Raw genomic sequence first — 17,514 nt, 5'->3', positions numbered from 1 at the left:
CTTGGTCTGATTGCTGTAGAGCATAAATGTTTGTGTTCCAGTACTGACCAAACTGACCTTACGTTGTAGTTCTACAGAGCTCCACTTTCCACATTTTGTACTACTTTGATGCACTTAGTTTGTACGTGACAAATGAGGAAGAAAATTAAATTACTTATAGGCGGTGTTTTTTTTTAAATTTCAACTTCCAATACAGACCTACCTCCTGCCTTACCCCACCTTTTTCTGACCTGGCACGGATTGAAACTATATCATTTTCCAGCTTTGATAACGGTGTTCATAGCTTTTTCAAGTGCTCTCCAGATCCCTTGGTGTCTCTGCTACCTTCCCTAAGCAATACATTGAGACTGGCTTGAAAACCAGGCAGCGAGTTGGTGGTTGAGCAAGCTCACTGGACTTTTCTGCTACCAGATTTCTTAAAGAAATGGCATCCAAAAAACATTTGTACCATAAGAGGTATTTTTAATGATTTGTCATGTGGGAGCAAAATGATTCCTGGTTTGTGGAGGTTGAGTATCAGTCAGTAAGGAAGGCTGTAAGTAATGTCATTATAATTAAATTAGATTATTGACTTTAAATGCCTGATTTGGTAAAGCTAATTAATCTGTTCTGACTGTAGTTTCCTCCAGGCAAAAGAAGAGTTGAAGCTACTGAAGTTTCCTGGTTTTATGTACAGCGATGTGCCTGATCTGGCTTCCACAATCCCATACTTCAGCTTGGAGGAGGACGAGAATTTGGAAGATGGCATTCATCTAATAGTTTGCGTCCATGGATTGGATGGTATGTTAATAGCTATTAGGATAACACCAGAACTCAATTAAACCTGCACTATTCAACATTTCAAAATAAGTTTTTTTTTACTGTTATCTATCCCATTTTTTCCTTGAGAACCACTAATCAATGGCCTTGATAGTTAACATAAATGCCACATTGAAAATTTACAGAAGTGTTCAATGTTTTGAAATCATTTATTTTCTTCATAGTCCTGGATATTTGGATTACAAATCTAGATTTGGTCATTTGTACTCTTCAAATCCTCCAATATGAAGTGTAATGTCCTGATTGTTGGAATGAAGTTATGAATAGCACAAAACTGATTGGAGCAGGGAGTTACAATGCTGGCATTTCACATTTAGACAAATTTGAATCCAGCTCAGACTAATGGGATGACCATGTAATTTTTCCATCTGATATTTTCTTTGCACCCCTCCTGAAGGCAAGGACTAGTGCTTGCATTCAGTTCCATTAGTGACAGTAGATCTCTGATAGCTTGCTGAAATCACCATTCTTAATAGGTTAGCCTATAAATTGAGTGTCAAACCATGTTCTTTACCAGCATCCCCACATATAGATATCTCACATGGATTGCAGGATCACGATCATGATTAGTAAACCATCCTGATGTATTTTGCACTCTTCTCAGGCAGGAATCTTGAAGTCAAATTGTGGTGCACCCCAGCTCCATTGCCAACCTAGCTGAGACCAGCTAAGATGGTGGTTTATCTCCTAAATCGATTTCTAAAACAGGAGAAATTCAAGATGGTCACCCTTGCGCAGGTTATCTGGGAGAACGAATTGGTTGCCATAGATGTGAAACATGCATACTTTAGTATTACTTTATGGAAATGCTAGCAGAAGTTTACTGGGTTCAATTCCATGGGGAAAATTTATCAAGGTACTTGTCTTTTTTTATTCGTTCATGGGATGTGGACGTTGTTGGCAAGGCCAGCATTTATTGCCCATCCCTAATTGCCCTTGAGAAAGTGGTGGTGAGCCGCCTTCTTGAACCGCTGCAGTCCGTGTGGTGAAGGTTCTCCCACAGTGCTGTTAGGTAGGGAGTTCCAGAATTTTGACCCAGCAACGATGAAGAAACAGCGATATATTTCCAAGTCGGGATGATGTGTGACTTGGAGGGGAATGTGCAGGTGGTGTTGTTCCCATGTGCCTGCTGCCCTTGTCCTTCTAGGTGGTAGAGGTTGCGGGTTTGGGAGGTGCTGTCGAAGAAGCCTTGGCGAGTTGCTGCAGTGCATCCTGTGGATGGTACACACTGCAGCCATGATGCACCGGTGGTGAAGGGAGTGAACGTTTAGGTTGGTGGATGGGGAACCAAACAAGCGGGCTGCTTTGTACTGGATGGTGTTGAGCTTTTCGAGTGTTGTTGGAGCTGCACTCATCCAGGCAAGTGGAGAGTATTCGATCACACTCCTGACCTTGTGCCCTGTAGATGGTGAAAAGGCTTTGGGGAGTCAGGAGGTGAATCACTCGCTGCAGAATACCCAGCCTCTGACCTGCTCTTGTAGCCACAGTATTTATATGGCTGGTCCAGTTAAGTTTCTGGTCAATGGTGACCCCCAGGATGTTGATGGTGGGGGATTCGGTGATGATAATGCCGTTGAATGTCAAGGGGAGGTGGTACGACTCTCTCTCTTGTTGGAGATGGTCATTGCCTGGCACTTGTCTGGTACGAATGTTACTTGCCACTTATGAGCCCAAGCCTGGATGTTGTCCAGGTCTTGCTGCATGTGGGCATTGACTGCTTCATTATCTGAAGGGTTGCGAATGGAACTGAACACTGTGCAATCGTCAGCAAATATCCCCATTTCTGACCTTATGATGGAGGGAAGGTCATTGATGAAGCAGCTGAAGATGGTTGGGCCTGGGACACTGCCCTGAGGAACTCCTGCAGCAATGTCCCGGGGCTGAGATGATTGTCCTCCAACAACCACTACCATCTTCCTTTGTGCTAGGCATGACTCCAGCCACTGGAGAGTTTTCCCCCTGACTTCAGTTTTACTAGGGCTCCTTGGTGCCACACTCAGTTAAATGCTGCCTTGATGTCAAGGTCAGTCACTCTCACCTTACATCTGGAATTCAGCTCTTTTGTCCATGTTTGGACCAAGGCTTTAATGAGGTCTGGAGCAGAGTAGTCCTGGCGGAACCCAAATTGAGCATCGGTTGGTAAGTGCTGCTTGATAGCACTGTCGACGACACCTTCCATCATTTTGCTGATGATTGAGAGTAGACTGATGGGACGGTAATTGGCCAGATTGGATTTGTCCTGCTTTTTGTGGACAGGACGTACCTGGGCAATTTTCCACATTGTCAGGTGGATGCCAGTGTTGTAGCTGTACTGGAACAGCTTGGCTAGAGGCGCAGCTAGTTCTGGAGCACAAGTTTTCAGCACTACAGCTGGGATGTTGTCGGGGCCCATAGCCTTTGCTGTATCCAGTGCACTCAGATGTTTCTTGATATCACGTGGAGTGAATCGAATTGGCTGAAGACTGGCTTCTGTGATGGTGGGAATATCGGGAGGAGGCCAAGATGGATCATCCACTCGGCACTTCTGGCTGAAGATGGTTGCAAACGCTTCAGCCTTGTCTTTTGCGCTCACGTGCTGGACTCCACCATCATTGAGGATGGGGATGTTTACAGAGCCTCCTCCTCCCCTTAGTTGATAATTGTTCACCACCATTCACGACTGGATGTGGCAGGACTGCAGAGCTTTGATCTGATCCGTTGGTTGTGGAATCGCTTAGTTCTGTCTATAGCATGTTGCTTCCGCTGTTTAGCATGCATGTAGTCCTGTGTTGAAGCTTCACCAGGTTGGCACTTCATTTTTAGGTATGCCTGGTGCTGCTCCTGGCATGCTCTTCTACACTCCTCATTGAACCAGGGTTGATCCCCTGGCTTGTTGGTAATGGCAGAGTGAGGAATATGTCGGGTCATGAGGTTACAGATTGTGCTGGAATACAGTTCTGCTGCTGATGGCCCACAGTGCCTCATGGATGCCCAGTTTTGAGCTGCTAGATCTGTTCTGAATCTATCCCATTTAGCACGGTGATAGTGCCACACAACACGTTGGATGGTGTCCTCAGTGTGAAGACGGGACTTTGTCTCCACGAGGACTGTGTGGTGGTCACTCCCACCAATACTGTCGTGGACAGATGCATCTGCGACAGGTAGATTGGTGAGGGCGAGGTCAAGTAGGTTTTTCCCTCGTGTTGGTTCGCTCACCACCTACCGCAGGCCCAGTCTGGCAACTATGTCCTTCAGGACTCGGCCAGTTCGGTCAGTAGTGGTGCTACCAAGCCATTCTTGGTGATGGATATTGAAGTCCCCCACCCATAGTACATTTTGTGCCCTTGCTGCTCTCAGTGCTTCCTCCAAGTGGTGCTCAACATGGAGGAGGACTGATTCATCAACTGTGGGAGAGCGGTAGGTGTGTAATCAGCAGGAGGTTTCCTTAGTACTTAGCATTTTCACAGAGCGCCTGTCCATGGCTGCTGCATATCTTAGGATGCAGTATCTCTTCATATCTGTATCTGGACACTTTGCTCATCAGGGCCCTGAGCCTGAAGTGCGGAATCTGCTTAACGCGATCCCGCAGCCACGCAGAATCTGATTAACGCAGTCCCAGGGCTGGGATTCATAGTCATGTTTTTTATGACCAGTCATTATTGCAACCCGAGCCAATATTCTTAGGTTTGTTTTGATTAAGATCATTTTGGATGAAGAAGGCCCTGCAGCCCATCTGATTTTATTCTTGCAGAATACCAACCCTGTTTGCTTCTCATTACAGCATCTAGCTGTTTCTTAATAATGTCTAGTGCCCTGGCTGTAACTACTCTTCCTGATTACTCTCACTAGCAGTTGACTATCCACTGTAAAGAAATATTTGTTGGTGTTTGTCCCAAACTTGCTTCTCAACTCCTGAATATGTGTCCTCTTACTGTGCTGCCTTGGTGTAACTGAAAGTATTGTTTTGCGTTTATTCTATTAAGTATCTTGGCTACCTCCATGAGGTCTTCTGCAATGTATCATTTTGATGCTGAAGACCTCTATCTTATCAAGTCGTTTCTCATGAGCTGTAGAGACCAGCTTCATTACTCCCCTCTGCACTAACCAATATGTAACTTGTATTTGTCTATATTGCATTTCACTTACCATTGATTATTCCGTATACAAACCTTGTTGCACTCTAAGATCTTGAGTGCCTCCTTTGAATCAACAGATCACTAGCTTGGTGGCCTCTGAAAATTTAACTACATTTTATTGAGACTGCAATTTATGGTTTATGTATTCCAGGAACAAGAGAGCTCTCAACATTGCTCAGAGGGACACACACTTATTGCTAATTAACTCTTGTGATATGTTTTGCTTCATTCTGTTTAGCCAATTATCAATTCACATCCATATCTTGCCCTTGATACCCACTGATAGTTTCTGATGCAGTACTTTATCAAAGGCCTTTTGGAGTCAAGATACACTATGCATATACGTTTTCTTCATCAATTTGGTATGTCACTTCCTCAAAGTCTTGGGTTGGTCAGGAAAGATCTACTTCTTCTAAAATCATTGTACTGAGTACAGGATTATATAGAAGCAGGTTGAGAAGTGAGTGGGTGCCTTTTTTAAAAAAAAACAGATTCAAAATATAATGCCATAAATTTCTTCCAATATTATAACAGCAAGGGGATTTTTGGGGATGAATTTAAAGTCGTAAAGAACCCCCAAATGCCCAGAGATTCATAAACATGAGGATGAACATGCTAAACGACTGCATGGAGGTTTTTACCAGCACAGATACTAACCGTATAACCATCCAACTGCAAATACAGGTCATGCACGCTCCAGGATTTTGTTAGTGAGGCAGAGACTCCAGATAGACTATAAGCATTGAAAACTGTCATTTATTAGGTTCATTTTCATAGAGGTGCTTTTCCATTTTGTTTTTGTTTGATTATTGATTTCATTACTTTTCAGATGATTGAGGTCAACCTAATAGGTCACTAGTTGGAGTTTTGTTTCTGTCACCCCTTTTCAAATATGGGTACTACATTGACTTTCCAGTCTGTCGGAATCTTCCCCACTGTTCATCAATTCTGTCAAAATATGACCATGCTTTGCAAATCTCAAGGGTACAGTTCTTCTGTCCTAGGAAATGTATTTATTTTCAGCCCTTCTAGAATCTCTGCTTCATTAACACCAGAGTCCTGGAGTATGCGTGGCATGTGTTTGATGTCGAATAGTATGTTATTGGTGTCCTCCCTGGTTAAAAGCCTTCAAGAAGTAGCAATTTAGCATGTTCACTATTTCCTAATGTGTTCAAGCCTATAACGGGTTCTTTGCGTTTTTAACTTCCTCCCTAACTAGCCGCTTGCTGTAGTGTGGGAAGAATTTGTTGGTGGTCTATTTTGCATCTTGTACTATGTCCCTTTCTACTTTCTCATGGCACAACTAATTTTGCTCTATCTGTTTCTGTATAACCTTGTACTCAGCCCAATGGTCACCTTCACCATTGCTTTGTAACTTTTCTTTATTGTTTGCTAATCTCCCTCAATTGATAGTACTATCCCCTTTATAGGAGGGGTATTGGATCCCAGCGGAGGGTCATTTAAGATTTAAGTCTGATTGCATTTTGTTCCCAATACCTGACTTTCTGTGTGACTACTTCAGCTAAACCTACTGAATTGGTTATTTCCCCCCCCACCTTCCCCAACCAGTAAGGATTGACTCTACCTCAACCCTGGAACTCACATGGTGGTTACAAGAAGATGCTGCACTACTGGAGAGGCGAACTGGTCTATGTCTAGATATCCCCAGCTCTTGACTATGTCCTGAATTTCTTTCAGGTGAATTTTCTACTTGTGACTGCACTCTAAGCAATGAGTCATCTCATGTCCCAGATACCAGCATACTTACAGGATTGCATTTTGACATCTTCTCCCCCTCACCCCAGTGTGTTGATGGACCTGAAATAGTCTTCCTCAGTTGGAATTGCGTGCAGTAGGTTAGCTCTGGAGTTGTTCTAGACCACAGTACAAAGCAAGCTGATTAGTGTATGTCTATCATGTTAATGTGGGGGAAGGAGGAGAGGATGAGAGATAGATGCTACATCATCTCACAGTTCACCCTCAAGTGAAAAATTCACTAGAAGATGGTTCCGATCCATCTTCTGGTGGATTTTTTTTTACTTGCGAGTAAACATCTTCAAGAGTTGTGGGCCTCTCTGGAGACAGAGACTTCGTCAGCTTGGAAGTTGTGTAATGTTGTCTTCTCCTGGAAGTGAAAGTTTCTGTACATAATTCCTCTGTTTCCCATGGGTGGTTCAAAATTATATCACTATCGGTCCTGAAATCCACAATTCTCAGATATGGCATTCAGCAGAAGCAAGATCACTGTGCCTTGCAGTCAGAAGTTTTCTCACTATTGGGAATTAAGTACCGCATCTGAATCTGGAGATATTCAATTAAAGGCATAGTTGTTGAAAGACTGCTAATGTTGATCAGGGTTTCCTGTCCTCAGTGATGCACACACGGAATTCACTCAGAGCTTGTAACACAAAATGAAAAAGGTTGTGCAATAGTGTTCTGCTAATTGCATTCTGGAATCTAGTTCTGGAATGTTTCTAGCATCTGTTTGACATTGGTTTAAAATATAGTTTTATTTGGGAACATGTTGCAGCTGTCTGACTTTCAGAATCCCTATGTATTTGGATTGTTAGATCATCTGTTAATGCCCTGTTATAGGCAAGCTATTTGGAAATTTTATCCAGTTAGGCTCACTGGTTCCAGTTGGGATCTTGATTTTAGTTCTTCACAAGTTAATGTGTTGACTAATCTTGTTGAATGGGAGAATTTACGGTGTTAATGTTAATTTTGGCTCAGAATCTGGTCACTTCCCAGTTTTATTTGCATCAAGGAGCTGTTCCAACATTTATCCACCACAAGCCAAAACTTGAATGTCATTGCCACTATGTTGTTGCCCTAAATGATGTCCCTCTCTGACCAATGAAGGCAATCTTGACCGTTTTTAATTTCCTATGGTGCAGGACCTAAGGCATGCCAGTGACTAAGCAGCAGATAGTAAATAGTTCAGTACATCTTTCAGAGAGGAAGCCCAGGAACAGATTGAGAGTGAGTCTAGCCGTTCCATGAGCTGAGAACCTGTGTCAGGTCCAACTGATAACACATGCAAGGCTGCAAAGTGGAGCAATCCTCACACACTTAACATTTCTATATAGATTAACTGCAGCACACAATGCATTTGGCAGATCAGTGCTGGCAGTGAGAGTCATGGTTCCTAATCAGAAGTGTCCATCATAATTTTGTATTAATTTGGCATGATCCTATAGTGTATGTAGAATGAGAAAGATAGATTACCTACCTGATTTTATTCTCTAAATAATATACATTCTGCAATCTCTCCCATCGTCTGCATAGGTCCTGCTGAGCTCTAACTTTTTTTGGGTGGGGGAATGGGGAATAAGTGGTGAATTTCAGTATAGCTTCACGTCAAAACAAGTTGATGCAATTCTGCAGGTTTTGGAGCTTTATTTGATGCAGACATAGGAGATAAACTGCAGTATTGCAAATCTGAAGTATCGTCACAATGTTTTCACATAACTGCTCAGTATATGGATCCCCAGAACTAGTCAAGATGGGCTTTCATATCTACAGTACGTGGAGGATGCAAATAATATGAATGAAGATTTACTAGCTATGTAATATGTCTTCATAGTTTGCAAGGTACAGTGCACCCTCTGCATGAGAACAGAAATACATGATTGACACCATTTATACAAGGAGCATACAGAGCTCAACACTAGGTTGACTTGTGGCAGCAGGCTTGGACAAGTGACTGAGATTGATACATAAGTAAGTAAATAAGTGGTCAATTGAATTTCAACAGTGCTTCCACTATGGGTGTGTTTTTTAATTTGTTCTCCAAATGTGGGCGATGCTGACATGGTCACATTTGTTGCCAAACCCTAGGTGCTCTGAGAAGGTGATTATGGATTGCCTTTTTGAACTCTATAGTTCTTGTGGTAACAGTGCTTTCATAATGGTATTATTTTACAAGAAATTGACACAGCCACAATTTCTTCCACTGAAGTAGGTGAAAATGACTAACCAAATTCCCCAATGTTTTCCTGACTTTAGGTCCTCATACAAGAAATGTTGTGGTATGGGACAATTAATTATAGCTTTCAATATATGCCATAATGTTTCCAAGGCTAAACTCACTTCATAGACTTAATACAGATGTACTTTTTGAGGTCGTTGTGCCAGTGTTTATACCTTAGTGATGAAAAGAGGCATAAAATATTCAGTTGACCGCGCACTGTGTGTTTAACCTCTGGTTAATATTAACATACACTTTCCTTTAGGCAGATTTATGCATGCACACAACCTTAAGTACTTCTACAATATTGTTTACATCAATTCAAGATGGATCAACTCCCTCCAAAATAAAATTGACAGTTGCCTGGCAATTTTTATTTTTCTCCATCTTATTACAGATGTTTCAGGAAAACTGTCTTGTGTGCAAGGCATGACCCTGGATGCCATCAATAGCCCTTAAATCCCGGTGTATTCTGACATGGTATTTGCTGTTCAGACTCTTTGTTGCAAAACATAATCAAGTGAGTTAAGCTCCGTCACCTCCTCATCAACATCCAGGAGCATCATTCGGGTCTTTGTCTTCTGTTCTGAGAATAGTGATCATAAGAAATTGGCACCAGCTGTTTGCAACTGTAGGTAATGTTCAATCCCAGTTACCACCAGTTAACTCTGCTCCACATCAGAACCAATAGACTAATGGAATATGTGTCAGCCCTTAGTACTGGCTGGCACAGTCAGATCCGCCAAAGCATCACTTTCAGATTGAGATCACAGATGCCTAGAGAAGCCAGGATATTTCAGGTTCTCTTGAGCCTTGGTGCTTTGGAACTGCCCTTCAAGTATTTACATAAGCTGTTTGTGTTTTCCTCAGTTGCTACATGCTGCTCAAGCATCAAATCCTGTTGGTAAGCGCACTCTTGGAGTTCAGTCCCATTCCCTCCCCCACCCCGGTTATCTGCCTCTCCCTGACAGTTCAAATAAATGGGTTTTGGGGAAGGCTGATCTTTGCTTGGGGAGATCAGCCTGTCACCAAACTTAAATGAGCAAGATTTTGTTACCAGTGGGCCTCAACTTCTATGTGTGGTACCATTGGCCTTGGACCCTGTCAGGGAACCTTCCTTACCACTGCTAGTGGGTTTTGCACAGACCACTACCTTGCAGCAGCGTGCTGCAGTCTATTGCTGAGGACGTAATGATTCACAGCATGTTTACCTGTAGACCATTATAATCTATATTCTGTTTGAAGGAGATTTTCTTCCAATTCCAGAACCAAATGCTGCAATGGAATGGATAAACATTGAGAATCTGTATGATCATCATGCACTCTGGACTAAACTCCTCAGGGTCTTGAGTAACTAATGACCACTTTGGTGGAGATCTGGCAGCAGCCACTTCTGTCTTTGACAGGATCCTATTATTTCTTTCATCAAAATGCATTTAATGATTCAGAAATTTGCTAACTAACTAGGAAACTTCAATTTTCCATTATCAAAAGACAGGAACATGTACTCTGCTCATTACAAAGAGCACAAAATAAATGCAGATGAGAGAAATATTCAGCCCATCTTAGCTTATCCATCTAGAAAAACCTACAGTCCTCCTACATCACTGCATCCAACTGTCTCTTAAGTGACTCCAAGGTTTTTGCCTCTACTACCCCACACAAGTTTTTTCCAAGTCTTGATTAGACTGTGTGTGAAGGAGATGTTCCTGACAACAGTCCTAGATTTGCCTTCCACCAGTTTAGAATCTATGATCCTTTGTCCTACTGTCAAGATTTACTTTAAAGCAGTACTCTGAATTTATCTTTTCACTATACTGTTATTACTTAGCGTGTGGAGACTCACCTATAATTCTAGCCACCTTGGTGCATTATCACCAGCATGCAAGCATGTCGGCCACCAGATAGCTTAGATGGTGGGCAGGAATCAACAACATGGTTTGTACTTGTCTGCAAGGACATTTGTAGTTGTCACAAAGGCCCCATAGATGAAGATTTGAGGCGCATTATCCCTGTCCAGCTCTAAAGAGGTTGAGTAGCCCAACTACGACGTTGAATCCTGATTGATGGTCTGTAGGGTCAGAGATGATGTGATTTATAGGAGCAGCTACTGTTCGCTCTTCATGCCAACGAGTTGTTAAAGAAGTCAAAGGAATCAGGAAAGTTTGACCATATTTGGTGTCTTAAAGAGAGCCACGCTGTTAGTGGATAGAACAAATTAGAATGAATTGGCAATATGATTTTATCACAATCAGTATCCGTGTTCTCATCTGTCCCTTGTGAGTAATTGATTTATCTGTGAAACTAACAATGCAACCAGCAGACAGAATCAAAGAATCTTCAGATCCCGGTCAATCGGCTAATAACAATATAATGTCTTGTACCCTTCTATGAGGTACCTTCTTAGTTGCCTCCTTTTAAGGTTAAAGAGCCCAAATTCTCCAGTCTTTCCTTGTAACTCAATCTTCTGATGCTAGGAATCAGCCTCAAGTCTTCTCTGCAGCACCTCCAGGTTTAAATACATCTGTGACCAAAATTGTCACTGTATTCAAGATGTGGTCTGACTAGTGCACTATAAAATTTCAACATGGAATGCTCCAACATGCCATGCTGTTCTGTTAGCAATATTTTCAGAATTCTGTTCGCTTTGTTGATTGCTGCTTCACAATGGCTGAATGTGTTAAGTGCCAAGTCTAAGTCTACCTTTAGGTTTTCTTCAACTTCACCTGTAGCTAGTTCGATACCATTTCCAGGGTATGAATACCATGTAATTTTTTTCTTGTATGCTGTACTTTATGCTAATCAGTATTAAATTTCACCTGATACTTTGCCCACTTAGATTTTCTGTAACTGATTTTGTGCCTCACGAGACTTGTCTGCACTTCTCTTCTCCTCCCCCCCCCCCCCCCCACTTTAATTTAATACTGGCTGAAAATTTGATCTATTTGAATTGAGTTCTGAATCCAAGTCAATGTAAATTTGAAATAACACAGGCTGAGCATGGACCTTAGAGACATTCTTCTTAGATGTTAAGGGCAGATGAAGGGACTAAAGTCCCCTCCATTTCCTTTCCTTCGGCCAGTTTCTAGGTTTTTCCTGGAATTCTGCTCTTTATGCCCTTTTGTGTGGAATTTTATCGAAGGCTTTCTGGAATGCTAGGTACACCATGGCTTTCCATAGTCCAAACAGGATGTCACTTCCTCAAAATAAAGTCAAGGAGTTTGGTCAGGTAGCATCTTCCTCTTCTGAAGCAATGTTGGCTACTAGGTTATTATTTTTAAAAAAAGCAATCCTCAAGTTTGCTCCTGATTATTTCATTAATTTACCAGTTATTGATGCAAGAAGAAAGGATTTGCATTTATATAGTGCCTTATGTCCTCAGGACATCTATGTTTTACAACCAATGAATATCATTTGAACTGCAGTCATTATTATGTAGGTAAATTTGGCAGTAAATCTGCACGCAACAAGGACAACAAATAGCAAATGAATGAATGACCAGATAATTTTCTTCTGGTGGTGTTAGTTAAGGATACCTGCTCTTCTGCACATAGTGCTGTGAAATCTTTTGTGTCCATCTAAGCGGGCAGATAAGGCTGCTGATTAACATCTCATCTGAAAGATGGCTCTTCCAATGATGCAGCACTCCCTCAGTCCTGCACAGCATTGACGTGTTGGCCTTTCTTGAATTTAGATGTTAAGTTAGCTTGTACCTACATCCAGCAGGACTACTCAGCACTCATTGACTCCCTTGGTATGACAGTCAGCGCTCTGGTCTCTCTATTGAGGATAAGTACTATCCATCCCTAGGGATTTATTTGTTAGCCTTTTTGAGTCATTCTAGGGCATCCATCTCATTGATGTTGAAGTTGCTGCGTCTACTTGGATTATCTCAGATAATGTAGAGCTTGCTTATTAGTATCTTCAGTGAATATTTCAAGAAGGTAATCATTGAGTAAATCAACTACAATGTTTATTATTAGCTGCATTTTTCACTTTATTGTACTAAAAGAATTACTTGATGTTCTGTTCAATCTCTGCAGTGTTTATAGAATTTTTTGGTTTCACTTAGAACTTTCTTGTTGATCTATTTAAGATCATATTTGTTTAGTTTGCAGTTGCTAATTGTTGGTGTGTATTTACTCTGTATACTCAGCAGTGTGCCTTTAAAGGTATCTAATTTCTCCTCAATTGAAATGTTATCAGAAAATAGCAAAATTGAAGCCCATGAGATTAAAGGGACCGTGGCATCGTGGATACAAAATTGGCTAAGGGACAGAAAGCAGAGAGTAGTGGTGAACAGTTGTTGTTCAGACTGGAGAAGTATACAGTGGTGTTCCCCAGCAGTCTGTATTAGGAGCACTGCTCTTTATGATATATATTAATGACCTGGACTTGTATATACATGGCATAATGACAGAATCATAGAAAGTTATGGCACAGAAGGGGGCCATTTGATCCATCATGTCTGTGCCAGCCAAAAAAGAGCTATCCAGCTTAATCCCACTTTCCAGCACTTCGTTCGTAGCCCTGTAGGTTACGGCACTTCAGGTGCTCATCCAAGTACTTTTGAAATGAGTTGAGGGTTTCTGCCTCTACCACCCTTTCAGGCAGTGAGTTCAAGACCCCCTCCACCCTCTGGGTGAAAACATTTCCCCTTGGCTCCCCTCTAATCCTTCTACCAATTACTTGAAATCTGTGCCCCCTGGTCACTGATCCCTCTGCAAAGGGAAATAGTTCCTCCCGATCCACTCTATCTAGTCCCGTCATAATTTTATATACCTCAATTAAATCTGCCCTCAGCCTCCTTTGTTCCAAAGAAAACAATCCCAGCTTTTCCAATCTTTTCTCATAACTAAAATTCTCCAACCATGGTAACATCCTCGTAAATCTCCTCTGTACCCTCTCTAGTGTAATTACATCTTTCCTGTAATGTGATTGTAAACAATTTTACAACACCAAGTTATAGTCCAACAATTTTATTTTAAAATCCACAAGCTTTCGGAACATTCACCTGAGGAAGGAGGAAGCCTCCGAAAGCTTGTGGATTTTAAAATAAAATTGTTGGACTATAACTTGGTGTTGTAAAATTGTTTACAATTGTCAACCCCAGTCCATCACCGGCATCTCCACATCATGTAATGTGATGACCAGAACTGTACGCAGTAACCAAGCTATGGCCTAACCAGCATTTTATACAGTCCTAGCACAACCTCCCTGATCTTACATTCTATGCCTCGGCTAAAGGAAAGTATCCTGTATACCTTTTTAACCACCATATCTACCTGACCTGCTACCTTCAGGGATCTGTGGATATGCACTCCAAGGTCCCTTTGTTCCTCTACACCTCTTAGTATCCTCCCATTTATTGTGTACTCCCTTGCCTTGTTTGCCCTCCCCAAATGTATCATAGAAGTTTACAGCATGGAAACAGGCCCTTCGGCCCAACATGTCCATGTCGCCCAGTTTATACCACTAAGCTAGTCCCAATTGCCTGCACTTGGCCCATATCCCTCTATACCCATCTTAACCATGTAACTGTCCAAATGCTTTTTAAAAGACAAAATTGTACCCGCCTCTACTACTGCCTCTGGCAGCTCGTTCCAGACACTCACCACCCTTTGAGTGAAAAAATTGCCCCTCTGGACCCTTTTGTATCTCTCCCCTCTCACCTTAAATCTATGCCCCCTCGTTATAGACTCCCCTACCTTTGGGAAAAGATTTTGACTATCGACCTTATCTATGCCCCTCATTATTTTATAGACTTCTATAAGATCACCCCTTAACCTCCTACTCTCCAGGGAAAAAAGTCTGTCTATCCAACCTCTCCCTCTAAGTCAAACCATCAAGTCCCGGTAGCATCCTAGTAAATCTTTTCTGCACTCTTTCTAGTTTAATAATATCCTTTCTATAATAGCGTGACCAGAACTGTACACAGTATTCCAAGTGTGACCTTACTAATGTCTTGTACAACTTCAACAAGACATCCCAACTCCTGTATTCAATGTTCTGACCAATGAAACCAAGCATGCTGAATGCCTTCTTCACCACCCTATCCACCTGTGACTCCACTTTCCAGCAGCTATGAACCTGTACCCCTAGATCTTTGTTCTATAACTCTCCCCAACGCCCTACCATTGACGGAGTAGGTCCTGGCCCGATTCGATCTACCAAAATGCATCACCTCACATTTATCTAAATTAAACTCCATCTGCCATTCATCGGCCCACTGGCCCAATTTATCAAGATCCCGTTGCAATCCTAGATAACCTTCTTCACTGTCCACAATGCCACCAATCTTGGTGTCATCTGCAAACTTACTAACCATGCCTCCTAAATTCTCATCCAAATCATTAATATAAATAACAAATAACAGCGGACCCAGCACCGATCCCTGAGGCACACCGCTGGTCACAGGCCTCCAGTTTGAAAAACAACCCTCCACAACCACCCTCTGTCTTCTGTCGTCAATCCAATTTTGTATCCAATTGGCTACCTCACCTTGGATCCCGTGAGATTTAACCTTATGTAACAACCTACCATGCGGTACCTTGTCAAAGGCTTTGCTAAAGTCCATGTAGACCACGTCTACTGCACAGCCCTCATCTATCTTCTTGGTTACCCCTTCAAAAAACTCAATCAAATTTGTGAGACATGATTTTCCACTCACAAAACCATGCTGACTGTTCCTAATCAGTTCCTGCCTCTCCAAATGCCTGTAGATCCTGTCTCTCAGAATACCCTCTAACAACTTACCCACTACAGATGTCAGGCTCACCAGTCTGTAGTTCCCAGGCTTTTCCCTGCCGCCCTTCTTAAACAAAGGCACAACATTTGCGACCCTCCAATCTTCAGGCACCTCACCTGTAGTTGGCGATGATTCAAATATCTCTGCTAGGGGACCAGCAATTTCGTCCCTAACCTCCCATAACGTCCTGGGATACATTTCATCAGGTCCTGGAGATTTATCTACCTTGATGCGCGTTAAGACTTCCAGCACCTCCCTCTCTGTAATATGTACACTCCTCAAGACATCACTGTTTATTTCCCCAAGTTCCCTAACATCCATGCCTTTCTCAACCGTAAATACCGATGTGAAATATTCATTCAGGATCTCGCCCATCTCTTGTGGTTCCGCACATAGATGACCTTGTTGATCCTTAAGAGGCCCTACTCTCTCCCTGGTTACTCATTTGCCCTTTATGTATTTGTAGAAGCTCTTTGGATTCTCCTTTGCCTTATCTGCCAAAGCAATCTCATGTCCCCTTTTTGCCCTCCTGATTTCTCTCTTAACTCTACTCCGGCAATCTCTATACTCTTCAAGGGATCCACTTGATCCCAGCTGCCTATGCATGTCATATGCCTCCTTCTTCTTTTTGACTAGGGCATCAATCTCCCGAGTCATCCAAGGTTCCCTACTTCTACCAGCCTTGCCCTTCACTTTATAAGGAATGTGCTTACCCTGAACCCTGGTTAACACACTTTTGAAAGCCTCCCACTTACCAGACGTCCCTTTGCCTGCCGACAGACTCTCCCAATCAACTTCTGAAAGTTCCTGTCTAATACCATCAAAATTGGCCTTTCCCCAATTTAGAATTTTAACTTTTGGGCCAGACCTATCATTCTCCATAGCTATCTTAAAACTAATGGAATTATGATCACTGGTCCCAAAGTGATCCCTCACTAACACTTCTCTCACCTGCCCTTCCTTATTTCCCAAGAGGAGGTCAAGTTTTGCCCCCTCTCTAGTCAGGCCATCCACATACTGAATGAGAAATTCCTCCTGAATACACTCAACAAATTTCTCTCCATCCAAGCCCCTAATGCTATGGCTGTCCCAGTCAATGTTGGGAAAGTTAAAGTCCCCTACTATTACCACCCTATTTTTCTTGCAGCTGTCTGTAATCTCCTTACATATTTGCTCCTCAATTTCCCATTGACTATTTGGGGGTCTGTCGTACAATCCTATCAAAGTGATCTCTCCCTTCTTATTTTTCAGTTCTACCCATAAAGACTCAGTGGGCGAACCCTCGGATATATCCCCTCTCACTGCTGCCTTGATGTTCTCCCTAATCAAGAACGCAACTCCCCCTCCTCTCTTACCTCCTGCTCTATCTTTCCTATAGCATCTGTACCCTGGAACATTGAGCTGCCAGTCCTGCCCCTCCTTTTGCCATGTTTCAGTAATAGCTATAACATCCCAGTCCCATGTACCCATCCATGCCCTGAGTTCATCTGCCTTGCCCATCAGACTTCTTGCATTGAAATAAATGCAGTTTAATCTAGACTTCCTTTGGTCTTTGCCCTGCTTTCTCAGACCATCTGTCCGGTCATGTTTTGTACACTCTCCCGTACTGCCTTTTGTTTCTGTCACCACTTTACTTCCCACTGACTTCCTGCATCGGTTCCCATCCCCCTGCCACATTAGTTTAAACCCTCCCCAACAGCACTAGCAAACACTCCCCCTAGGACATTGGTTCCAGTCCTGCCCAGATGCAGACCGTCCAATTTGTACTGGTCCCACCTCCCCCAGAACCGGTTCCAATGGTTTGAAACCCTCCCTCTTGCACCATCTCTCAAGCCACGTATTCATCCTAGCTATCCGGTCAT

At 42.6% G+C, this 17,514-nt stretch overlaps 1 protein-coding gene across 6 annotated transcripts in view; it reads left to right on the top strand.

Annotated features, from left to right (window-relative positions):
* fam135a (family with sequence similarity 135 member A) overlaps positions 1-17,514 on the top strand; it is a 268,472-nt gene that overhangs the window by 156,338 nt on the left and 94,620 nt on the right. For all 6 annotated transcript variants that reach the window (XR_010962864.1, XM_067984032.1, XM_067984030.1 and 3 more), the window contains one exon: positions 620-780. Coding sequence is in view for 5 of the 6 variants with exons in the window: in XM_067984032.1 (XP_067840133.1) it covers positions 620-780 (161 nt within the window). In the remaining variant the exon portion in view is untranslated. The remainder of the gene's footprint in view (positions 1-619; positions 781-17,514) is intronic.

The sequence above is a fragment of the Heptranchias perlo genome, chromosome 5, assembly GCF_035084215.1.
Source record: "Heptranchias perlo isolate sHepPer1 chromosome 5, sHepPer1.hap1, whole genome shotgun sequence".
NCBI classification, from domain to species: domain Eukaryota; kingdom Metazoa; phylum Chordata; class Chondrichthyes; order Hexanchiformes; family Hexanchidae; genus Heptranchias; species Heptranchias perlo.
Note: the sequence above shows the minus strand (reverse complement) of the source record. Positions and strands in the feature narration are given on the sequence as shown.